The 27,133-nt window shown below is 39.3% G+C and overlaps 2 protein-coding genes across 2 annotated transcripts; both read right to left on the reverse strand.

The window, feature by feature from the left end:
• Nucleotides 1–827: 827 nt before the first annotated feature.
• Nucleotides 828–19,791, reverse strand: LOC117057571 (vomeronasal type-2 receptor 26-like). Its single transcript, XM_033168416.1, has 10 exons — nt 19,574–19,791; nt 18,107–18,398; nt 15,150–15,803; nt 13,943–14,158; nt 12,207–12,285; nt 8,720–8,891; nt 6,702–6,993; nt 3,380–3,595; nt 2,872–2,998; nt 828–1,726 (listed from the first exon to the last, which is right to left on the reverse strand). Exons 1-10 carry the CDS (start codon nt 19,789–19,791, stop codon nt 828–830), a joined length of 3,165 nt encoding a protein of 1,054 aa, XP_033024307.1.
• Nucleotides 19,792–21,547: 1,756 nt separating this feature from the next.
• On the reverse strand, nt 21,548–26,457 carry LOC117059404 (vomeronasal type-2 receptor 26-like). Its single transcript, XM_033171126.1, has 4 exons — nt 26,147–26,457; nt 23,887–24,102; nt 23,347–23,473; nt 21,548–22,476 (listed from the first exon to the last, which is right to left on the reverse strand). Exons 1-4 carry the CDS (start codon nt 26,288–26,290, stop codon nt 21,575–21,577), a joined length of 1,389 nt encoding a protein of 462 aa, XP_033027017.1. The 5' UTR covers nt 26,291–26,457; the 3' UTR covers nt 21,548–21,574.
• Between the last annotated feature and the right edge of the window lie 676 nt (nt 26,458–27,133).

Below are 27,133 nucleotides of genomic sequence, written 5' to 3' on the forward strand. Positions count from 1 at the left end.
TCATATTGTATTTATTTATTTGTTTCATTTTGCAACACAGGGGTTTGTTTGTTTGTTTACTCATTGATGTATGACACATCAGCAGCCAGAATAATGGGATTAATAGTTTAGAGAACACACCATTCAAGAAAGTGAATGAGGTCAATATATCTCTCACAAGTAAAGTCAGAAAAGCAGATAAAACACAGGACTTCAAGATCATTATTATTATTTATTGAATTTATATATCGCCTAATACCTGGAGGTATAGGATGTTTGATCACACGTTCCAGTCAGCGTGTGCAGTCATAGTTCGTGATTGATTCCGGTGCGATGCGATATCTGTGTAAAGACAGAAGACTGTTTATTGAGCTTCTGGAGCTCAATAAACAGGCTTCTGCCTTTACACAGATGTCGCATCACACCAGAATCGATCACAAATAATGACTGCACAGTATTTCAATCTCTCATTGCAGGCTCATGTGATCCTCTGGTTACATTACATAACACTGTAAGTGTGGGAACGGAAACTCTGACTTCCATTCCCACACTTACAGTGTTATGGAATGTAATCAGAGGTTCACATGATCTTGTGAATAGAGAATGAAATACTGACATCATGCAAGTTGGTTATGTGCTGCTTCACGATCAACTCTTGCCCCCAGTTCTCAGTGTTTCTTTCAAAGTGTGGGTCCTTTCAGCTGACTTCATAACATTAAAAAAAGAACATCCTAAGGGGTCCAAAAGGGCTACAGGAAGGAAAGGAATGCAATCCCCAAGTAAATGGAGAGTTTCCTGAAAAGCTAACAAACAAGCAAAATAAAGTACATCAAGGGCACTCAAATTCTTCAGGTCTTATTTCTTATCAGATGTTCCCTTTCATTCAGCTCAGGCCGCAACACAATTATGTAGCATTTTGGGGCAAAGATGCAAGCCAGAAGACCAGCACTGGATGCTAAGATAGAAAAGATCTCCACTGCAACCATGTATTTCCCCCTGGTACTGAGGTAGGAGGGGATAAAGGACAGCCAAACACTGCAAAAGACCAACATGCTGAAAGTGATGAACTTGGCTTCATTGAAACTGTCAGGTAACTTCCTGGCAAGGAAAGCCACAGTGAAGCTGATAATAGCCAGGAAACCCATGTAGCCCAGGACACAGTAAAACATAGACACAGATCCCTCATTACATTCCAGTACAATTTCTTGAACCATTGAGTTCATGTCAACATCTGGGAATGGGGGCGAGGATGCCAGCCACACAGTACAGATGCCTCCTTGAATAAAAGAACAGGAAACCACAATGGCAATAGCCAGTCTCTTCCCCACCCACCTCATCGTAGATCCTGGCTTGGTGGCCATGAAAGCTAATACCACTGTCATGGTTTTTGCCAACACACAAGAAACAGCCACTGAAAAGATGGTGCCAAAAGCAGTTTGTCGGAAGAGGCAAACAACTTTTTCAGGCCATCCAATGAAAAGCAATGCAGAAAGGAAGCAGAGCAGGAGAGAAATAAGAAGCATGTAAGTGAGGTCTTTGTTGTTTGCTTTGACAATAGGTGTGTGGTGGTGCTTCAAAAATGTTCCCAGGACCAAAGCTGTGATGAAGGAAAAAGCAAAAGCAAAGCAGGCTAAACTGATGCCCAGAGGTTCTTCATAGGACAAAAAGGTTATTTTCCTGGGAATACACATATCATGATTATTATTTGGATATTTTTCTTCTGAGCATATATTACACTCATTCATGTCTGAAAAAGAAAATATGTGGTATTAATCAGGGAAAGTGAACACATCTTCTGTAGAAATTATGTTTATCTGAATTATGTAATAATGGCTATTGTTTAATATGTAATGATGTTTGTATTCTAATGTACAACATATTAAATCTGATTATGAATTTTTCCTGTCTTGTCTGGTGAAAGCCCTATTAAGTAGTGTTTGGAGTTTTAACTGACATCTGTAAGGAACATTGTGTGTTAGAATACTGAAATCTGTAAGCAAAATACGGCTAGGAGTTATGGCTGTTTTGTGTAGACATGAAAGAGTTTTTTAAACCTTGGCTCACAGATAAAAACCTCACATTTTAACTGCTAAATTAGATAAATATTTTTCAGTTTATTAAAATGCTAAAAATTATTCACATAGAAAAATGCAGAGCATAGTAATTTTGAAAGTCCTCCTCTACTGGATCAAAAAGTTGCGATCCCTTTTAAAGTTACTGGATTAAAAAAACAGAGCAAATACCATAAACCTTATTTTTATGAATTTCCAATTATTTTCATCTGTGCTGTACTATTTAGGTTGGTCATATATTCTATTAATTTTTCATTTCTTCCATCTTTGTAAATTTCCATTTTTATCATGTAAATGTATCTGTATCAGTGTGTGTTGTGTCAGATGGATAGATAGTGGAGTCCAACTATCATAAAGAATTGGTCTCCTGGTTTTCAACAATTGAAGGATCTAAACATTCTTCAGAGACTGGACCAAGTTAAGTACATTCCTCCTAACCTTCCTAAAACTCCCCCCCAGCCTTATTGTCATTGATAAGTAAGAAAACCATTTTTGAGAGCTCTCTCTGTGTGTGAAGTTTGATAATGCATTTGGAAGTTATCTTCTCTGATAAATGGTCAATAGTACTGTCCATTATCTAGCTACTGTACAAAAGCCACTGTAATTAATACCCCACCTTTTCCCCTAACAGGGACTCTGAGGCAAATAATCAGAGACACAAACAAGTTCTTCTTCAGCCACTACCTACAGGCTCCACCTTAACAAACATTTCAATCACATGCTAAACCTGGTATATATTTGTTAATTTGTGGGTACATTCCTCTGAATTCCAGCTAAAGGAATTCACTTTTAAACTGTACAATTTGTGCAGAACACTCACCCTCCTGAGCCGAAATCTTCCCTTCTGGACATGGGATGCAATCATAACAGCAAAATGGCTCCCCATCTTTCACTCTTTTCCTAGTTCCGGGCTGGCAACTCTCAGTACATAAGGAAAAAGGCTGAGACTAATCCATACATGAGAGCCCAGAACAGTAATTTTGAGAATTATGAGATTAGAATATTTAAGGCAACATTTAGGTGTTCTTAAATGATACTTCCTTTCAGTAATGTATCACCAATTTTGCTAGCAAGTGCAAGTTTTTTTTTAATCAACGTGATAATTATAGTACAACAGACTGTTAAGAAATCATCTTCTGGAACGGATGGAGCTTGGTTAACAGCATAGATTTTGATTTCATATATATATAAACCAGTCAAGAGATTTGCTTTTTATACTTTCTCCAAACAACTTCTCAATTAATATAGACAGGAATATTTCCCCCCATCCATCCATTGTATTTTTTTCCATTTTCTAAAAAGTTCCAAACCAGACCATTGAGACTTACCTGGTTAAAATGATTAGGCCAAGTTATGGCATCCCCACTGATGGTCAATCCTTGTTTGGGATCAACATTCCCAACCTTCACTCTATGAAATGATTGGTTTGAGGAAACAATCCAGTTGATCACATCAAATCCAGCCACTAAATCCCCATACTCATCAAAGGAAATCTTGTCTCCAACACTGTTGTTAAAAGAGACACGTCTGAGAAAACTATGTAGCTGATTTGAAGAGGAAAAGGGAAGAGTTGAGAAAAGGCTGCAGTTGGATCATTGCTAGTAAAGTCATACCTTGCTTATGGTTTCTGAGTGATAAAATAAGCTGACTTCTGACAAAAAGCATTTAAAATAAAAATAAAAATAAAAATGTGATTCAAGTGCCATACTTATTCATTTATATGCACCCACTCTGAAGGTAACATTACAAAATACAACACAAAATATAAGATGAACACACAGAAACTTATACCAAAGGTAATAAATTTTAATAAATATGGTAATGAAGAAATCATTGGAAATTTTAATAAATTGACTTCAAAGCATGTTACTTTCTGAAGCTTCTCTTTCTATTATTATTTTTAAATAAAATATGTGACTTCAATGAGCCATACATATCATACCGGTATATATCTGCTCCCAGAAGGCCTGGATCAGGATGAATTATTCAACAGAATGAATTATATGCACCAAATTAATAACAGAATTTTTACCTATCACAAATGTAAAGGTAAAGGACCCCTGACAGTTAATAGAAATAGAAATAGAAATAGAAATAGAAATAGAAATAGAAATAGAAATAATAGAAATAGAAATAGAAATAGAAATAGAAATAGAAATACTTCATGGTCATTGTACCACATGTTTACAATGAGATTAAGTCCAGTAGCAAACGATTCTGGGGTTGCAGCACTCATTTCACTTTACTGGCCAAGGGAGCCAATGTTTGTCCACAGACAGTTTTTCTGGGTCATGTGGCCAGCATGACTAAGCCACTTCTGGCGCAATGGAACACCGAGACCAGAACAGCGCACAAAAATGTCATTTACCGTCCCGCAGGAGTGGTACCTATTTATCTACTTGCACTTTTTGGCGTGCTTTTGAACTGCTACGTTGGCAGAAGCTGGGACTCAGCTGACCTTCCGATCAGCAGGCCCTAGGCTCAGTTACCCGAGTAACTATCAAAAAATATAGAGCAGGGCTTTCACTAAAACTACCATTAGCCCCAGTCAGTGTAGAAAGTTGTCTGGGGTGATGGGAATTGTAGTCCAACAACATCTGGAGGGCACAACCAGTTGGGTTGACCTGGCTGGTTGAGAGAATCAAACAGTAATTTGGAAACCATTCAGGAATTTAAGGATGGAAAGGAAGAAGAGTTATTAAAGTGATATATATTATATACCATAGGATGGGAAGGAATTGAGGGCACAGTGTTTATGCAAATTAAAGACTATTGTAGTACACTTATGGTGCTCTGCCGCTTGACAATATTGAGCATGTTACCTGCCACAACTGTTGATTCTGGTACCTCCATCCACCTCTTCTTTCCATTGCTTGATATTTGAATCTAGTTGAAGACATGTAATGCAAAGCATGGGCTACAGCGCTGACAGCATTGTAGATGCTGTAGCTGTGGCCATTCATGCTCATCTCAAAGAATGGAGCAGGAAGGCTCTCTAGTTTCTCCTCCCCAGTACAAATATTCCCCTTCACATCTTCCACATTTGAATCTGTAAATACACAGCCAAAGGCCTGTTGCCAAAAGTCTCTGATGAAACCATCTCCTTTTGTGCTTAAAGGATTTTGGCTCTCAACAAATGCTTTGAATGCTGGTACATCATTGGAATGGATTGTGAAGGACAGGACACCATGGAATATTTCTGTGTCCCAATTCTTTTGATAGAGCTGTGAAGTGAGCTCCATTTCAGCTGTTGTTAGCCACACTATACCTTTTGGTAGACTTGGTGGCTGTTCTGCAAAATATGGAATCCATCTCAAAGTCACCATGGAATAAGATTCACCATAAAATAAAACCACATTGGCTGTACTATTCATAAGTTCATTATGTATTTTTAATCCATCTTCAAGAATTTCATCCAATTCAGAGGTGGACCTAAACTAGGGATTCTCTTTATAAAGTCAAAGCAGACACCCCTCTGGGAAAATTTTGGCAAAACAATCTGCAAAAACATTTCACCATTTTCATTATCCATTACTAGTACCCCAATCCATATCCATTTGAAATAAAGAAGCAAAGAGAGAATTCCTGTGTATTGAAGTGTTTGATGAGGGACCATTTGGTAGAAAGAAATTCCTGGGGTTCCATTTCGCTTCAATGGAGCAGAGCCATATATGAGCTAAAGGGATTTTAGGGGAGAGAAAGAAAGGCGGCAATAATAGAATGCATATTGCATATTGAAGTTTTCAAAACGTATATTGGTATGCAGTGCTTTCACCTCTGCTGATGGAAGCCAACTACAGAATCATAGAATTGGAGAGTTGGAAAGCCCCTGCAAAGCAAGAATCTCTTCTAAGGTACCCAGAACAGATAGCCATCCATCAGAGAATGAATTCTCACAATTCCATCTCTATGAAGAATGAAATGTATTTGTTACAGTGGATTGGGGACCGCCCCCCAGCAGATATTTTCAAGATTGAGGGCATAAGGAAGCAATAAAATTGCCAAAAAACCCTCCCCGCTCCAATTTCCACTGATGAATGGATTTTGTCAGTGGATTCACCCATACATGATATCAGCAACCCTTAGAAATACAACGTCAGGGAATGGAATTTGATTATTCCCATGCTTAAGTTTAAAATTTATAGCTGAATGAATATACACCGATCAAGGGCCATCAAGTGGATTTATGGATGAGAGGTAAATTCACTGAGGTTTTCCTGGCTTGGACTTTTAATCTATAATTGCTAGATTACAGCAACACTTTCAGAGCATAATTCTTATTGCCCTGTTAGGCATATTATTTGACAAATAACAGCAGGAAAATAAGGAAATATGAAACAAACCCCAAACAAATGACAATCAGGTTGAGAGGGAAAAAAATCATTTCCAGCCCTGTCCACTAACAGCCCAAAATTGCACATTTAAACTCCTGAAAAAAATACAGTAACACAAAAGAAACAGCAGCTCACAGCATCTTAAAAATCATATCAGGAACAGGATCTTAAAACTCAGTTTGCATGTGAGATTCATAAAAAAGGAAGTCTCAGTATTTTTAAGGCACATATTAATGTCTTGAAATAATAGAATAGGAAATGTGGGGGATCACATAGATGGAGGGAGGCAGGGAAAGAGAAAGCAGAGCTGTCCTACCTGTGGAACCTTATAGTTATTCAAGACCGTTGCTACGTTGATGGAAATTTGGGCATCCACTCCCCCAATGACTGCTATTAGATTTTTCTGTTGCTCACGTATGTAGTTAGGGATAAATCTTTCCTGTGAGGATAAAAGTAGCATTGTGGCATGATAAGTCCTCCTTGCATTGCTATAGCTGTCATAGATGTGGAAGCCCAAAGTGAGATTGGGTAAGAGGTGAGGGTTTTCATTGATCTCTTTGACTGTGAATGCCAAAGCCAGGATGTGCTGATAATGCTTAGGGACTATGCTGAAAAAAATGTTAGATTATTTTTCAGAAGGATATTCCATACTTTGGTTAGTTATTACCACTGTGTTCTGTGTCTCCTTTATTGAAGAAGAAGAAGAAGAGTTTGGATTTGATATCCCGCTTTTCACTACCCGAAGGAGTCTCAAAGCGGCTAACATTCTCCTTTCCCTTCCTCCCCCACAACAAACACTCTGTGAGGTGAGTGGGGCTGAGAGAATTCAGAGAAGTGTGACTAGCCCAAGGTCACCCAGCAGCTGCATGTGGAGGAGTGGAGACGCGAACCCGGTTCCCCAGATAACGAGTCTACCACTCTTAACCACTACACCACACTGGCTTGACAGTGAATTATTACAGTTTATATATAAGGAGGATATTTATAAGGTGGCCTACATAAAAGTAAAAGATTAACTATGTCAGTTGTCACATTTGCAACTACTACTACTTATTATTATTATTCATACCCTGCCCATCTGTCTGGGTTTCCCCAGCCACTCTTGGCGGCTCCCAACTGAATACAGTGGTACTGTATCTCTACTTTGTTCCGGAGCTCCATTCTTAACCTGAAACTGTTCTTAACTAGAGGTGTGTTTTCGCTAATGGGGCCTCCTGCTCCCGCTGCGCTGCCAGCACACGATTTCCGTTCTCATCCTGGGGCAAAGTTCTCAACTTGAGGTAACTCTTCCAGGTTAGCGGAGTTTGTAACCTGAAGCGTTTGTAACCTGAGGCATTTGTAACTCAAGGTACCACTGTATTAAAAGCACAATAAAACATCAAACATTAAAAACTTCCCTAAACAGGGCTGCCTTGAGATGTCTTCTAAAAGTCAGATAGTTGTTCATTTGTTTGACATCTGATGGGAGGGTGTTTCACAGGGCAGACGCCACAACTGAGAAGGCCCTCTGTCTGGTTCCTGTAACCTCATTTCTCGCAGGAAGGGAACCTCCAGAAGGCCCTCGGAGCTGGACCTCAGTGTCCTGGCTGAATGATGGGGGTGGAGACGCTCCTTCAGGTATACTGGGCTGAGGCTCTCCATAAACTCTCCATTCTGATTTAAGTAAGTTTTTATTATTTATTTCATTATGAAGCTTATTTGAAAATAGAGTTAAAATATAACAAAGCAGAGGGATGGTGTTTATTTTTTTAAGCTGTCATAGTGAAGATGGAGCAGGCTGAGGGGACAACCCTATGGCAAGTTCCACGAGGAGCAGGATTTTAGGATGCACAGGATCTCTGGATCAACCATGCTGAGTTGGTATTAATTCCTGAACCCCAGTTCAGCTGAGCATACATTAGCATAACTTGGTCTTCTCAAAAAACGGAAGGTTCAGCTGGCTGTGATGAAGCTGGTTGAGCCAAGCTGATCTAAGACAGGGGTGGAACCAGAGAGCAGAGCCTTTGTTGGATCCTAAGCATGTCCAGCTTGGTCATGTGACCTGGTAACCTGGCATAGTACATATTTTAAAAGCATGTTTTCCCTAAGCCAGGCATGGACAGAATAGCAGCAGGAGCCCTGCTGCTGAACATGGTTTAGATCTGGAGTAACATTATGCCACATTAATTTATAGCATCTTACTTCACACTAGCTTTTGGTGGAAAGGATTTCTCCCCATGTTTTGTGTTCTTTAACTCCAGATCTAACACAAATTATCTAAGTGACAATTTTTATTATATAAAATTAATTCATGCAATATTTGGAAAGAAAATGAAACAATCATTTAGACTTTACACAAATGGGTCTGTCAATGTTGGCAGGGGTTCTTCGCTGAAGGCTAGTTCACTGACAATGGCACCAGCATGATAAGCAATTCCACCAATTATGAAGTCTCCAAACTGATGATATTTGTGAAGTGGAGGCTGTGGGTAATAGATATTGCACTGAACCGTGTGAGTCTTGCATTCTATGGGAGGAAGCAGAGCCATCAGCAAAATGAATAAAACCACCATCCTCAGTACAGAAGTCTGAAGCCTGGAATATCCAAGAGCAGAGCTGTGAACCCCTGTCGTTCCCAGTGCCACTCCATATCCCTGATTTGCACTGGATATATTTATGACAACATTCACACTTTCTGCTCTGTGTTCTGCTATCAGCCAAGGAAGTTCCACAGAGGTTTGGTTGAACATCATAACTAATGACCGTCCTTCTGACTAGCTTATTGTGTAGTTAATTATTACATTAACAACAATTCCTAAATGAAGGGTGTGGAGTCCTTTAGGAATTAAGAAAAGTTATTTGTCACATATTCTGAAGAGATTATTTCTCTCATACTCTAGTTAGATAGGAAGGCATGATGAAGTTTGGAATGACCCACAGCAAGAAGAGAACACTGGATTCAAATCTTTGTGGTAGGGATTAGCAACAAGGTATACATGGATCCCTTATGCCTGTGTCTCCTTCCTATTGCATCATGAGCAGTCTCAATAAATGTCCCATCATAAATTCACATTAAAGAAGAGGATTTTGGTCAGAATATAATGGGGTGAGGGAGCCGAGAGGCATTAATCCCCTTTATGCACTGCTTTTATCAGACAGCTATGTCTTTGAATGTCACTAATAATAATAATACCTGCCCTCCTCATCCAAAGCAGGGCTCAGAGTGGCTAACATCATATAAGTAAGATAATATGGATAAAGCAAGTGATCAATCAATTAAGATACGTCCCACAATTAATTCAAACAAATTAAAATTAAAATTAAAAGTTGTCACCTGTGATCCATCAAGCTATAGGCCCTGACAGACCCCTATATGAATGGATGGATGAATGGATGCATCCTAATATGTGTCAACCACTGGCCATAGCAAAAAAAACAGCAATACAATATACAAAGAATAGAAATAAAAAGTCAATTATTTAAAATACATTTCAGGGTCATGAACCAATAGTTAAATAGTGGATCTTATTCTGATTGCCCCAGCTAAAAACCTTGCAACCTTTCCTGTCACCTACTCATCTTGATCTGCCAAGAGAAAGGGCACTGTGGCAGTGGCTGGGCAACCCAGAATGGATAATAAAAGAGGGGTGATAATCTCATTCCTCAAGTCTTTATAAAGAGTGCAAGCCAGAAGGACATGAGCCAATGATTCAGTATTGCCATCTCCACAGGGACATAGGCGTTTTTCGCATGGAATCTGTTGGAATCGTCCCTCTAGTACAGCCGAGGGCAATGCATTCAATCTTACAAGAGTACAAGCACGTCTATATTTTAGAATTTCTAGGTTATGCAGATAGGGTGCCAGAGAGTTGAACTGGGAAGGTGGAGAGACCCCCATATGAATTCTGGCCTGGCAGCCTGCTGTCACCTGCTGTCACTTGCTAAAAGAAGGACAAAACCAGGAGGGGGCCTGTCTAAATTATCTATCGAGGGAGTTCCCAAGTCTGGGTGTAACCATTGAGAAGGCCCTCTCTTGCTTCCCTACCAAGTGTACCTGTGAGGGTGGCAAGAACAAGAAAAGGACTTTCCCCAAAGATCTTAAAACCCAGGCTATTGAGACCATTAACAGTGCACATATGGAAGGAACTTATATGAATAAAAGTTGACTCTTCTTTCAAATAAAAATTCTTCAATCCAAAAATATGGTTCAAAAGATTTACTACACAACTTTACTCCGAAACAACTTGAAATAAATAAAGTTACATTCAGATAGTTGAATAATGCCTTATACTTGTCCAAGCGTAGCACACTTGGATAATATATATCTTCCAGTGCTAAAATTCCAAGCTTTGCCTTTCCTCCATTCCAGTCTCCATTAGCCTGAGGCTCTTTTCTTGGGGAGAGATAAGCATATGCATAGACTTGTAAAACTAGACCTTTCATGTAATTCTAAGCTAAATACCTTGTGATTGACCCAGATGAGATTTAGCCCCACTTAATCATTTATCAGCTCTTCTTTAGCTTCAATAGAAGTTTACATGCTATGCTTCACAATCTAAATAACAACACATAACAGATTTATTTTCCATTTCAGTGCACAATTAAACAATTTTATTCAACACAGGAGCACACAAAAAAATGAACAAAAGAAGATAACATAGCAGAAGACAATTTTAACTCTTATTCTGGTAATCACACTTTATGCATGCATGCTATGCACTCAAATTCTTCAGGTCTTATTTCTTATTAGATGTTCCCTGTTGTTCAGCTCAGGTCGCAACACAATAATGTAGCATTTTGGGGCAAAACATGACACCAGCAGACCAGCACCGGATGCTAAGATAGAAAAGATCTCCACAGGCAACCATGTATTTTCCCTTGGTACTGAGGTAGGTTGGAACAAAAGATACCACAACACTGCTAAAGACCAACATGCTGAAAGTGATGAACTTCGCTTCATTGAAACTGTCAGGTAAGTCCTGGCAGAGAAAGCTCCAGTGAAGCTGACAAGAGCCAAAAAAAACCCATGTAGCCCAGGAACACAGTAAAAACATAGGTCACGGACCCTCGTTACATTCCGTACAATTTCTTTAGTGATTGAGTGCATGTCAACATCTGGAAATGGGGGCGAAGATGCCAGCCACACAGTACAGATGCCTGCTTGAATAAAGGAACAGGAAACCACAATGTGCAATAGCCAGTCTCTTCCCACCCACTTCCTCATTTTGGATCCTGGCATTCGTGGCCATGAAAGCCAAAACCACTGTCATGGTTTTTGCCAACACACAAGAACAGCCACTGAGAAGATAATGCCAAAAGCCGTCTGTCGGAGGAGGCATCCACAATTTCAGGTTGTCCAATGAATAGCGATGCAGAAAGGAAGCAGAGCAGGAGAGAAATAAGAAGCATGTAAGTGAGGTCTTTGTTGTTTGCTTTGACAATAGGTGTGTGGTGGTGCTTCAAAAATGTTCCCAGGACCAAAGCTGTGATGAAGGAAAAAGGCAAAAGCAAAGCAGGCTAAACTGATGCCCAGAGGTTCTTCATAGGACAAAAAGGTTGTTTCCTTGGGAATACACATATCCTGATTATTATTTGGATATTTTCTTCTGAGCATATATTACACTCTTTCACGTCTGAAAAAGAAAATATGTGGTCTTAATCAGGGAAAGCAAACACATATTTTGTAAAAAAATAAAAATAAAAATAAATGCTTGCAGTAGCACCTTAGAGATCAACAAAGTTTGTTCTTGGTAGGAGCTTTTGTGTGCATGTGCACTTCTGGAAGCAATTTTTTTTAATTTTTTATTTTGTTTGAATATGGCAGAACAACACGGCTACCTACCTGTAACATATTCTGTAGAAATTATGTTTATCTGAATTATGTTTAATGGCTTTTGTTTGATGTGTAATGATGTTGTATTCTAATATACAATGTATTAAATTTGATTAATATTTTTTTCCTGTCTTGTCCGGTGAAAGCCCTATTAAGTGGTGTTTGGAGTTTTAACTGAACTCTGTGAGGAACATTGGTGTGTTAGAATAATCTGTAAGCAAAATAAGGCTAGGAGTTATGACTGTTTTGTGCAGACATGAAAGAGTTTTTTTAAACCTTGGCGCACAGATAAAAAACCTCACATTTTAACTCCTAAATTAGATAAATATTATTTTCAGTTTATTAAAATGCTAAAAAATATTCACATAGAAAAATGCAGAGCATAGTAATTTTGAAAGGTCCTCCTCTACTGGATCAAAAAGTTGCAATCCCTTTTAAAGTTAATGGATTAAAAAATAGAGCAAAACCCCCTAAACTTTTCTTTTTATGAATTTCCAATTATTTTCGTCTGTGCTGTTCTATTTACATTGGTCATGTATTCTGATCATTCTTCATTTTCTTCCTTCCTCTTTGAAAATTTCCATTTATCATGTAAATGTATCTTTATCAGTGCGTGTTGAGTTAGATGAATAGTTTGTGGATCCAACTGTCATAAAGAATTGGTCTCCTGCTTTGCAACAATTGTAGGATCTAAACACTCTTCAAAGACTGGAACAGTTAAATTCATTCCTAAAACCTTTTCTTTCAGGCTTATTGCCATTCATGATGAGTCAGAAAACCATTTTCTCTCTCTCTCTCTCTCTCTCTCTCTCTCTCTCTGTGTGTGTGTGTGTGTGTGTGTGTGTGTGTGTTTGAAGCTTGATCATACATTTGGAAGTTATCTTCTCTGATAAACGGTCACTAGTACTGTCCATTATCTAGCTACTGTACAAAAGCCACTGTAATTAATACCTCACCTTTTCCCCTGACAGGGACCCTGAGGCAAATAATCAGAGACACAAACAAGTTTCTTCTTCATCAACTACCTACAGTCTCCACCTTAACAAACATTTCAATCACATGCTAAACCTGGTATATATTTGTTAATTTGTGGGTACATTCCTCTGAATTCCAGCTAAAGGAATTCACTTTTAAACTGTACAGTTTGTGCAGAACACTCACCCTCCTGAGCCGAAATCTTCCCTTCTGGACATGGGATGCAATCATAACAGCAAAATGGCTCCCCATCTTTCACTCTTTTCCTTGTTCCGGGCTGGCAACTCTCAGTACATAAGGAAAGAGGCTGAGACTAATCCATACATGAGAGCCCAGAATAGTAATTTTGAGAATTATGAGATTAGAATATTTAAGGCAACTTTTAGGTGTTCTTAAGTGATACTTCCTTTCAGTAATGTATCACCAATTCTGCTAGCAAGTGCAAGTTTTTTTTAATCAACATGATAATTATAGTACAACAGACTGTTAAGAAATCATTTTTTGAAAGGATGAAGCTTGGTTAATGCCATAGATTGTGATTTCATGTATACATAAACCAGATTAGATATAGAGTTTTGCTTTTTATACTTCCCCAAAACAACTTCGTCATTAATATAGACAGGAATATTTCCCCCCATCCATCCATTGTAATTTTTCCATTTTCTAAAAAGTTTGAAAGCAGACTCTCAGTATTTTATTGGATTTCCTTATTGTCTGGTGGATACCTCAGGACCCGGTATCTTCTCAAATGGGTGACCATTGAGGCTTACCTTGTTAAAATAGTTGGGCCAAGTTATGGCATCCCCACTGATGGTCAACCCTTGGTTGGGATGAACATTCCCAACCTTCACTCTATGAAATGATTGGTTTGAGGAAACAATCCAGTTGATCACATCAAATCCAGCCACTAACTCCCCATACTCATCAAAGGAAATCTTGTCTCCAACACTGTTGTTAAAAGAGACACGTCTGAGAAAATTATGTAGCTGGTTTGAAGAGGAAAAGGGAAGAGTTGAGAAAAGGCTGCAGTTGGATCGTTGATATTAAAGTCATACCTTGCTTATGGTTTTTGAGTGAGAAACAATTCATGATAAAAAAGCTCATTTTTTTACTTCAGAAAGGGAGGAGAAAATTTTAATGAATTGAATTTAAAGCACATTAGGCCTTGAAGCTTCTGTTTCTATATTTTTGAGAGCGTTGAAACACGGTTAATGTTTGAATAGTCAATAAAACTAACACCATTTTAGTTTGGGTTGACTCAGTGAGAAAGCGAGTCTACTTTGGACACCATAAAGTATTTATTTTTTTAAATTAATATGTGATTCAAGTGCCATACTTATTCATGTATATGCACCCACTTGGAAGGTAGCATTGCAAAATACAACAAAAATATAAGATGAACACACAGAAACCCATACCAAGGGTAATAAATGTTAATAAAGATGGTAATGAGAAACATTGGAAATTCTAATAAATAGACTTCAAACAATGTTACTTTCTGAAGCTTCTGTTTCTATGTATAATTATTTTTAAATAAAATATAAGACTTCAAGGGCCATACATATTCATGTATATCTGCTCCCAGAAGGCCTGGTTCAGGATCAATTATCTAACAGAATGAATTAGAGGCACCAAATTCATAACAAATTTCTACCTATCACAAGATATGGAGCAGGGCTTTCACTAAAACTACCATTAGCCCCATTCAGTGTAGAATGTGGACTTGGGTGATAGGAATTGTAGTCCAACAAAAGCTGTAGGGCGCAACCAGTTGGATTGACCTGGCTGATTGAGAGAATCAAATAGTAATTTAGAAACCATTCAGGAATTTAAGGATGGAAAGGAAGAAGAGTTATTAAAGTGATATGTTATATACCTTCGGATGGGAAGGAATTGGGGACACAGTATTTATGCAAATTAAAGACTATTGTAGTACACTAATGGTGCTCTGCTGCTTGACAATGTTGAGCATGTTACCTGCCACAACTGTTGATTCTGGTACCTCCATCCACCTCTTCTTTCCATTGCTTGATATTTGAATCTAGTTGAAGACATGTAATGCAAAGCATGGGCTACAGCGCTGACAGCATTGTAGATGCTGTAGCTGTGGCCATTCATGCTCACCTCAAAGAATGGAGCAGGAAGGCTCTCTAGTTTCTCCTCCCCAGTACAAATATTCCCCTTCACATCTTCCACATTTGAATCTGCAAATACACAGTCAAAGGCCTGTTGCCAGAAGTCTCTGATGAAACCATCTCCTTTTGTGCTTAAAGGATTCTGGCTCTCAACAAATGCTTTGAATGCTGGTACGTCATTGGAATGGATTGTGAAGGACAAGACACCATGGAATATTTCTGTGTCCCAATTCTTTTGATAGAGCTGTGAAGTGAGCTCCATTTCAGCTGTTGTTAGCCACACTATACCTTTTGGTAGACTTGGTGGCTGTTCTGCAAAATATGGAATCCATCTCAAAGTCACCATGGAATAAGATTCACCATAAAATAAAACCACATTGGCTGTACTATTCATAAGTTCATTATGTATTTTTAATCCATCTTCAAGAATTTCATCCAATTCAGAGGTGGACATAACCATAGGAATTCTTTTTATAAAGTCAAAGCAGACACCTCTCTGGGAAAAATTCGGCAAAACAATCTGCAAAAACATTTCACCATTTTCATTATCCATTACTAGTACCCCAATCCATATCCATTTGAAATAAAGAAGCAAAGAGACAATTCCTGTGTATTGAAGTGTTTGATGAGGGACCATTTGGTAGAAAGAAATTCCGGGTGTTCTATTTGTCTTCAATGGAGCAGAGCCATATATGAGCTAAAGGGATTTTAGGGGAAAGAAAGAAAAGTTGTAATAATAGAATGCATATTGCATATTGAAGTTTTCAAAACCATTCATATATATTGGTATCCAATGCTTTCACCTCTGCTGATGGAAGCCAACTATAGAATTGATAAGTTGGAGGGGACCCCAAGAATCATCTAGTCTAAGCCCCTGATAAGCAAGAATCTCTGCTAAGGAATTCAGGATAGATAGCCATCCATCAGAGAATGAATTCTCACAATTCCATCTCTATGAAGAATGAAATATGTCTGTTTCAGAGGATTGGGGACCATCCCCCAGCAGATATTTTCAAGATTGGGGGCTTAAGGAAGCAAGAAAATTGCCTAATAATAATAATAATAATAATAATAATAATAATAATTTATTTATACTCTGCCCATCTGGCTGATTTTCCCCAGCTACTCTGGGCGGCTCCCAATCGAGTGTTAAAGACAATGCAGCATTAAATATTAAAATCTTCCCTAAACAAAGCTGCCTTCAGATGTCTTTTAAAAATAGGATAGCTGCTTATTTCCTTGACATCTGATGGGAGGGTGTTCCACAGGGCAGGCACCACTACCGAGAAGGCCCTCTGTCTGGTTCCCTGTAACCTCACTTCTCACAATGAGGGAACCTGCAGAAGGCCCTCAGCACTGGATCTCAGTGTCCGGGCTGAACGATGGGGGTGGAGATGCTCCTTCAGGTATACTGTACCGAAGCCATTTAGGGCTTTAAAGGTCAGCACCAACACTGGCAAGACACTCTGTAGACAGGTAGGGTCTCAGCCTGCATACCAGATGGAGCTGGTAGACAGCCACCCTGGACACAGAATTAACCTGTGCCTCCATGGACAGCTGTGAGTCCAAAATGACTCCCAGGCTGTGCACCTGGTCCTTCAGGGGCACAGTTACCCAATTCAGGACCAGGGAGTCCCCCACACCCACCCGCCCCCTGTCCCCCCAAAACAGTACTTGTGTCTTGTCAGGATTAAGCCTCAATCTGTTAGCCATCACCCATCCTCCAGCGCCTCCAGGCACTCACACACTGCTCCAATTTCCACTGGTGAATGGATTTTGTCAGTGGATTCCACCCATACATTATAATAGCAACCCTTAAAAATACAACATCAGGGAACTGAATTTGACAATTCCCATGCTTGAGTTAAGAATTCATAGCTGAAAGAATATAGACTGATCATTAGCTAGCAAGTGGATTTATGGCTGAGAGGAAAATGCAATGAGGATTTCCTGGCTCAAAGTTTTCATCTGTAATTGCTAGAGTAAAGCAACATTCTCAGAGCAAAATTCTTATTGTCCAGGGAGGCACATTAATTGACCAATGAGAGCAGTGAAATAACCAGACAGTACAATGGTTATGGGATAAAATCAGACCAAGTTTTAATTGACATAAGCAGGAAGGGTAAGGATTGGCATGGCATTAGGGGCAGGATCAGTTCATCATTCCACAAGCCCCATATTGATGGCATGGGTCAGCTGTATTTGGACCAGCCCAAGCCCATCCCATGGGTGTTGGTCAGCGTTGAATCTTGCCATGGTTCAAGCCAAGCGAGCAAGGTCTCTCTTTGCCAACCAGGGTGCAGATTTCAACCAAGCAGATACCCAACCCAAGTTTGGGGGTGCTGTGGCCAATCCTCCTCTCGGCCCCCTTATGGGGGCTTCCCTATACTATTTTGATCATGCCTGGTGCCATTTTCCCCTTCACACAAACAATGTTCTTCCGCCTAACAAAAAAAGGACACAATTTCACCAAGGAAACCTGAAACAAACCCCAACCAAATGCCAATCAAATTGAGAGGGGTGGGGTAACAGTTTCCAGCCCTGTCAACCATCCACCCAAAATTGCATATTAAACTCCTCCTGAATTAAACACAGTAACACAAAAGAAACAGCAGCACTCACAGCATCTTAGAAACCATATCAGAAACAGGAGCTTAAAACTCGGTTTCCATGTGAGATTCATAAAAAAGGAAGCCTCAGTATTTTTAAGGCACATATTAATGTCTTGAAATAATAGAATAGGAAATGTGGGGGATCACATAGATGGAGAGAGGGAAAGAGAAAGCAGAGCTGACCTACCTGTGGAACCTTATAGTTATTCAAGACCGTTGCTACGTTGATGGAAATTTGGGCATCCACTCCCCCAATGACTGCTATTAGATTTTTCTGTTGCTCACATATGTAGTTAGGGATAAATCTTTCCTGTGAGGATAAAAGTAGCATTGTGGCATGGTAAGTCCTCCTTGCATTGCTATAGCTGTCATAGATGTGGAAGCCCAAAGTGAGATTGGGTAAGAGGTGAGGGTTTTCATTGATCTCTTTGACTGTGAATGCCAAAGCCAGGATGTGCTGGTAATGCTTAGGGACTATGCTGAAAGAAATGTTAGATTATTTTTCAGAAGGATATTCCATACTTTGGTTAGTTATTACCACTGTGTTCTGTGTCTCCTTTATTGACAGTCAATTATTACAATATTTATATATAAGGAGGATATATTTATAAGATGCCCTACATAAATATAAAAGATTAATTATGTCAGAAGTCACATTTACTACTACAACAACAACACAACAACAACAATTTATTATTTTCCTGTATACCCCACCCATTTGGCTGGCTTTCACCAGCCACTCTGGGAGACTTCCAAAAGAATATTAAAAGCACAATAAAACATCAAACATTAAAAACTTCCCTAAACAGGGCTGCCGTGAGATGTCTTCTAAAAGTCAGATAGTTGTTTATTTGTTTGACATCTGATGGGAGGGTGTTCCACAGGGCAGACGCCACTACTGAGAAGGCCCTCTGCTTGGTTCCCCATAATCTCATTTCTCACAGGGAGGAACCACCAAAAGGCCCTTGGAGCTGGACCTCAGTGTCCTGGATTTTTATCATTTATTTCATTATAAAGCTTATTTGAAAATAAAGTTAAAATTTAACAAAACAAATGGGATAGTGTTTATTTTTTTAAGCTGTCATGGTGAAGATGAATCAGACTGAGGCAACCCTATGGCAAGATCCACAAGGAGGAGGATTTTAGAATGCACAGGATCTCTGGATCAACCATGCTGAGTTGGTATTAATTCCTGAACCCCAGTTCAGCTGAGCATACATTGGCATAACTTGGTCATCTCAAAAAACAGGGTTCAGCTGGCTGTGATGAAGCTGGTTGAGACACGCTGGTATAAGACAGGGGTGGAACCAGAGAGCAGAGCCTTTGTTAGATCCTAAGCATGTCCAGCTTGGTCATGTGACCTGGTAACCTGGCATAGTACATATTTTAAAAGCATGTTTTCCCTAAGCCAGCCATGGACAGAATAGCAGCAGGAGCCCTGCTGCTGAACATGGTTTAGATCTGGAGTAACTTTATGCCGCATTAATTTATAGCATCTTACTTCACACTAGCTTTTGGTGGAAAGGATTTGTCCCTACATTTTGTATTCTGTGGCTGCAGTTCCAGCACAAATTACCCCAGTGGAAAGTTTTATTATATAAAATAAATTAATACAATATTTGGAAAGAAAAGCAAATACTCATTTAAGCTTTACACAAATGGTTCTGTCAATGTTGGCAGGGGTTCTTCCCTGAAGGCTAGTTCACTGACAATGGCACCAGCATGATAAGCAATTCCACCAATTATGAAGTCTCCAAATTGATGATATTTGTGAAGTGGAGGCTGTGGGTAATAGATATTGCACTGAACCGCGTGAGTCTTGCATTCCATGGGAGGAAGCAGAGCCATCAGCAAAATGAATAAAACCACCATCCTCGGAACAGAAGTCTGAAGGCTGGAGTATCCAAGAGCAGAGCTGTGAACCCCTGTCTGTTCCCAGTGCCACTCCATATCCCTGATTTGCACTGGATATATTTATGACAACATCCACACTCTTTGCTCTCTGTTCTGCTATCAGCCAAGGAAGTTCCACAGGGGTTTGGTTGAACATCATAACTAATGACCATCCTTCTGATTGGCTAATTGTGTAGTTATTACATTAGCAATTCCTAAATGAAGGATGTGGAGTCCTTTAGGGATTATGAAAAGTTGTTTGTCACATATTCTGAAGAGATGGTTTCTCTCATGATTCAGTTAGATAGGAAGGCATGGTGAAGTTTGGAATGACCCACAGCAAGAAGAGGACACTGGATTCAAATCTTTGTGGTAGGGGTTAACCGTTAGCAACAAGGTATTCATGGATGCCTTATGCCTGCGTCTCCTTCCTATTGCATCATGAGGGGTTTCAATAAATGACACCTCATAAATCCACATTAAAAAGAGGGTGTTGGTAAGAATATAATGGGGTGGGACAGCTGAGAGTTATTAACCCCCTCAACACACCCCTTTTATCAGACAGTTATGAGTTTGAATGACAACTGTGAGATGCTTTGTAAGATCTATGCCACCAGTGATCCATCAAGCTATAGGCACTGACAGACCCCTATATGTCTTCTGGCCTGGCAGCCTACTGTCACCTCTGTTCCCATAGTGGGGCAGGCGTGGCAATGCAGGCAGGCAGCTTGAACCAGAGAGCCCATAGAGCCACATGCCTGCCATCTTGTTTGCCTGCAGTTGGTGCTTACACAGCAGAGGGTCCCTCTGCCATTAAAACTGCCCATGTTGAACATTTTGCATTTCCCTGAGAGGTCTGAAGCCTGGAATAACCAAGATCATCACTGTAGGTTTTTGCCTGTTCCCAGTCCCTCTCTTTATCTCTGAATTGTACTGGGATATTTAGGATGACCTTCACAGTCTTTGTTCTTTTTTTTCCTAGTGGCAACTGAAACTCTACAGGGGTTTGGTTGAACATAGCAACTAATTACTGTCCTTCTGACTAGGTAATTGTGTAGTTAATTATTACATTAAAGGCAATTCTTAAGCGAAGGATTTGGAGTCCTTTTGGAATTAAGAAACATTTGCAGCACTTTTCTTCTAGAAAAAATGTGCCAGTAGCTCAAAAACCTTGAGTACCCCCAGAAAAAAAGGAATGGTTGTTTGTTATATTCTAAAGAAAGGTTTTCTCTCACACTTTAGCAAAGAAGTGTGCATGCACACGAAAGCTCATACAAATAACAAACCTAGATGGTTTCTAAGGTGCTACTGGAAGGAATTTTTATTATTATTATTTTCGACTATGGAAGACCAACACGGCTACCTACCTGTAACTAGAACTTTAGCTACATATTAACATTCTCTGGAAAGTATAGAGGATATTTTTTAACCACACGACAAGCATTACACACCACCATCAAAAGTTTGGAGACAACATGATTCAGAACACTTTGAGAGTGAGATTGTTTTTAGCTGACTTCTTAACATTCAAAAAGCATCTTGCTGGGAATGGGGCAGGCGGTGACAGCAAAAATTACTGAAAAGCAAAAAATACAGTAAAATGGACCGATGGGATACAGACACAATCCTTTCCCCTTACAAATCTTAATTCAGTTTCCCAAATGAAAATTTCATATTAGAAGAATGTGAAAGTGTAGGAAAATCAACATAGAGCAACTATAGAATTAAAAACTAAAAAGTATGATGAAGAGATGCAAATTCTTCAGGCCCTATTTCTTATTAGATGTTCCTTGTTGTTCAGCTCAGGTTGCAACAAAATAATGTAGCATTTGGGAGCAAAGATGCAAGCCAGAAGCCCAGCACCAGAAGCTAAGATAGAGAAGATCTCCACAGCTACCATGTATTTTCCTTTGGTGCTGAGGTAGGTTGGAACAAAAGATACCCAGACACTGGAGAAAACCAGCATACTGAAAGTAATGAACTTGGCTTCATTGAAACTGTCAGGTAACTTCCTGGCAAAGAAAGCCACAGTGAAGCTGACAAGAGCTAGGAAGCCCATGTAGCCCAGGACACAGTAAAACATAGTCACAGATCCCTCGTTACATTCTAGAATAATTTCCTTAGCCAATGAGTGCATATCAACATCTGGGAATGGGGGTGAGAATCCCAGCCACACAATACAGATGCCTGCTTGAATAAGAAAACAGGAAATAACAACGGAATTGGTCAGTCTCTTCCCCACCCATATTCTCATCCTGGATCCTGGTTTAGTAGCCATGAAAGCCAGAACCACTGTGATAGTTTTTGCCAACACACAAGAAACAGCTACTGAGAAGATGATGCCAAAAGCCGTTTGTCGGAGAAGACAGGTCGCCTTGTCACGTCGGCCAATAAATAGCAATGCACAAAGAAAGCAGAGTAGGAGTGAGATGAGGAGAGTGTAGGTGAGGTCTCGGTTGTTGGCTTTGACAAGGGCCGTGTTGTGGTGCTTCATAAATGTTCCCAGCACCAGAGTGGTGATCAAAGAAAAGGAAAGAGCAAAGCAAGCTAAGCTGATGCCCAAAGGTTCTTCATAAGACAAGAAGCTTATATCCTTGGGAATACACATGTCCTGGTTCTTGTTTGGATATTCTTCATCTGAACATTTATTACAATCATTCGTGTCTATAAAAGAAAACATGTAGCCTTAGTCTCAGCAACATGCTGTACGTGTAATTGTTCTTTCCTGACAGATAAGATTCTATGTTCATATGATGTAGCAATGTCAGTTTTTTTGTAGCTCTAAAGCTACGCCAGCATCTCTTGACACTTCATATCACATTGTTACATTCATTTCAGTTAATACCTGATCACAGTATGATCTAATCTTAGGTCACAACCATAAAATATGTAAGAACCATATATTTGGTAATTGATACATTTTGATTGGTTCTTGCATTCTGTTTATTTCCCCCTTCTTCCTTAATTAATTAATTTTTGAGCATTTACAGTTTCTGGCCACGCCTACAAGTCAGTGGTGGTTGTTCTTCATAGCCGTCCAGGGGTTGCAAAAAAGTTCAGGCAGGGGAAAGAGAGGAGATGATGTGGAGGGGGGGGGGTTAGAAGTAAATTAAAAATATATAAATACACATACAGACAAACAGTTGGAAAATAAAATGATGAAAACGATATGGTCCTGGATGATCACAGAGTGATCTCCTTATTTCACATTGATTGAAGGAAGTGAAGTTCTTTGAAGGCAGGGCCTCTTATGCTACATTACCACAGTTAAGTGTCCATTTCACAAATGCATGAACCAGAACTGCTAAGTTTAGGGGGGAGAGTTTCAATTTAACAAACAAACAAAACAGGTAATGTGTTTGAAACCTCAATGTGTAGGTGATGCTAAACACTACCTTTGAAAGTTTTCTTCTCTGCTAAGATATCACCAGAACTACCCATTACATATAGATACACAGAAGGCACTGTCATTTTTATTGACTGGATCTGTTTTTAATACCCTGATTGAAGTGATCTCATATATCAGATACTTACCCTCCTGATCTGAAATCTTTCCTTCTGGACATGGGATGCAATCATAGCAGCAAAATGGCTTTCCCTCTTTCACTTTCTTCCTAAAACCTGGGTAGCACCTCTCAGTACATAAAGAAAGAGGCTGGGACTAATCCATAAAAGAGAGAGCAGAAAAATAATGTTCAGAATAATGAGATTAGAATCCTTTCCTTTGTGTAAACATTTCATTTGTTATTAAAGCCATATCTCTTTTCAAGATACTCCATCTCTGAATGGAATCAGAGACAGCTCATCCTATTTTACCACCTGAGGTAAAACAGGAATTGCTGCCTCATGGCCCCTCCACCATGCCCTGGCTGTCGCATAACTTGATGGCAGCCAGGGTGCTCCTCAAAGTGTTGCTGATCATCTTCCCTCTGGGAGAGGTCAATTGACAATATTGTGTGCAGGAATACCCCTAGTCTTGCAGAATTCAGTGGGAGTTGGGGTGCACTTCAAACTGTTCAGGTGCTTGGAAGATGAGTGGCAATGCTACTCAAATGGCTAACAATTGGGGCCTACCTGGTTAAACCAGTCATACCATGTAATAGCATTCACATTGATACTGAAGACTTGGTTGGCATCTACACTCCCAACTTTCACTCTGTGAAATGATTGGTTTGAAGAAACAATCCAGTTGATTACATCAAATCCAGCCACTAACTCCCCATTTTGGTCAAAAGAAATCTTGTCTCCTCTACTGTTGTTAAAGGACACACTTCTGAGAAAGTGATGGATCTAGTTTGAATAAGGAAAAGGCAAGAATTTAGAAGCGGAGACAGCTGGGCCTTACATAATAAATTTGAATGTTGGGTACAACATTCTGATTGAGAAAATATTTGTGATAAATGTGCTCAGTCTTTAGGATTCTGAGATAGATTATACAGTTGCAATGCTCTGTCACTTGAGCCTATTACCTGCCAAAACTGTTGATTCTGATACTTCTGGCCTCCTCTGCCTTCCTTTGCTCTGAATCTAAATGAAGACTTGTCGTGTAAAGCATGGGCTACAGCATAGACAGCATTGTAGATGCTGTAGCTGTGGCCATTCATGGCCATCTCAAAGAACGGTGCTGGAAGGCTCTCCAGTTTCTCCTCCCCAGTGCAAATATCCCCTTCCACATCTTCCACATCTGGATCTGAGAATACACAGCTAAATGCCTGTTGCCAGAAGTCCTTGATAAAACCATCTTCTTTTGTAATGGAAGGATTTCGGCTCTCAAGAAATGGTTTGAAATTGGGGACATAACTGGAATGAATTGTGAAGGACAGGACACCATGGAATATTTCTGTTTCCCAATCCTTTTGGTAACCCAAGGAAGTGAGCTCCATTTCAGCTGTTGATATCCACACTAAGCCCTTTGGTAGGCTTGGTGGATTTCTTGAGTAATATGGAAGCCATCTCAAAAACACCATGGAATTAGATTCACCATAAAACACAACTACATTGGTTGTACTATTCATTATTTCATTATGTATCCTTGTCCCATCTTCTAGCATTTCATTCAGTTCAGAGACAGAAGTTAACATAGGGACTCTTATTGTAAAATCAAAGCAGACACCTCTCTGGTTAAATTCTGGCAAAACAGCTTGCAAAAATCTTTCACCATTTTCATTATCCATTACAAGGATCCCAATCCATGTCCACCTGAAATGCAGAAGCAAAGAAAGAATTCCTGTGTATTGAAGGGCTTCACGGGGTACCATCTGGTAGAAAGAAAGTCCTAGGTTTCTATCATTCATCAATGGGACAGAGCCATATATGAGCTGAAGAGATGAAGAAAGACAACAATAATCAGATATATATTGTATACCGAAGGTTTCAAAACATATCCATGTAGGTTAGAAGCCGGTGTTGTTCCCTTTTCAGATGAAAGCCATATGTCAGCAAGATAGGGAATTAGATTTTGTTGATTCCTGCTCCCCTCAAGGGAAACCACTGCTCCCTAAATCTGAAACAGTTATTTGTGGAGTATGGGGGCTATAGGTGACAAGATGATTAAAAAAAAAAAATCTCAGCTCATCTGTAAGCTCCTTGTGCAGCCACACTGGTTTCTTTCTTGCTGGAATCATCTGCATTTGTGCCTTCCGTATTTCACCTTTAAGAAACTCCCATCCATCTTGGGCTCCCTTCTCTCTGAGTATTTCTGACCATGGGATCTCACCTAGTAGTTTTAAAAGCTTTTTTGAAATCAGCCTTCTTACAATCCAGAGTGCATATCTTTCCCTTGCCTCTAATTGTGTTTTCCCCTAATTGTGTCTACCTGGATGTCCACATAAATAGTGAATGCTTATCTCCCTTGAGCTCTCCTTGCTGCCTTGATATTAGTTACTCAAGTTCTGAGCACTTGTTTTTCTTCAAATTACATGCAGAGTTCACCTGGCAAGGTGCAGTTCTTCCATACATTTGATGGTTTTTATGTAGTTCTGATTTGCACTTAATTTTTTTTCTCAGTGGTGAATGTACTGTGAAGAATATTTTCTTCTGCAGTTTAAGCCCTCTTTTAACCTCTTGAATTTAATACAACCAAAACAATAAAACAAAAGAAACAGCAGAACTGACAGCATCATAAAAACTCTATCAGCAACATCGGACTAAACTTCTTGTTTTTCAAGTTTGGCTCTGAGATGCATGGAAAAATTAAGTCTGTCCCGTTGTTGTTTTTTTACAAGGCACATATTAATGTCTTTGAATCATAGAATAGGAAATGCAGTATGTCTAAGAATATATGTGTTAACTCCCCGTGTTACATCCACTCACCTACAGACAGAGAGATTCCTACCTGTGGAACCTTATAGTTACTCAAGAGAGTTGCCACGTGAATGGAAATTTGGGCATCCAGTCCCCCAACAACTGCTATTAGGTTTTTTTGCTTGTCACATAGGTAGTTAGGGATAAATCTCTCCAGTGCTGATAGAAGCAGCATTGTGGCATGATAAGTCCTCCTTGCGCTGTTATAACTGTCATAGATGTGGAAGCCCAAAGTGAAATTGGGTAAGATCAGAGAGTTTTCATTTATCTCTTTTACTGCAAAAGCCAAAGCCAGGATGTGTTGGTAATGCTTAGGGACTACACTGAAATGAAAGTGAGATTCTGTTTCAGAAAGTTATTCCACACTTTAAAAAAAAAGCAATGTCACTGTCTTCTGTATCTACTTTTTTCAAAAAGCAAGTATTATAGCATTTATAAGGTATATATATTTATTAAAAGATAAACAACACCAGTGTTCACATTCAAATTTCAACATACGACAATTAGGATATTTCAACCAATAGATGTATCATGGTGTACAGTATGCAAAGAGACTGGCTAAAAGTACAAAAAAAAACTTTTCAGAGTGTCAGTGAGCTCCATTGCTACTTGAATACTCAGAAATTATACATTTTAAATTAGGAGGGTGGTGAGGAGAATGACAACTTATCAAGAGTTATCATGGTTTGTAAATATTTTTGTTTAATAACCCAAAGAAAGCAGTTTCCAAAATATACCACCAGGCATTGCATTTGCAAAATTAGCCTATCATATTTGGAAAAATAAGCAGCAAATTTACAAAAAGAAAATTCTAGGAATGGTTGTTTATGGGGGAAGCTCAGTAACTTCATTGTAGCTTCTCTGATGCAGGAAAATTGTTTAAAGGTATCAACCCCTGGTGATAATTTTAAACATGATGAATGAGATTTTATCTATTGCACATAAATCTGTAAATCTGCTAATGGCTTTTGGAAGCTAAGATAGCAAGTTATTAATGCTATCTTAGAAGAAATACTGA

The sequence above is a fragment of the Lacerta agilis genome, chromosome 14, assembly GCF_009819535.1.
Source record: "Lacerta agilis isolate rLacAgi1 chromosome 14, rLacAgi1.pri, whole genome shotgun sequence".
NCBI classification, from domain to species: domain Eukaryota; kingdom Metazoa; phylum Chordata; class Lepidosauria; order Squamata; family Lacertidae; genus Lacerta; species Lacerta agilis.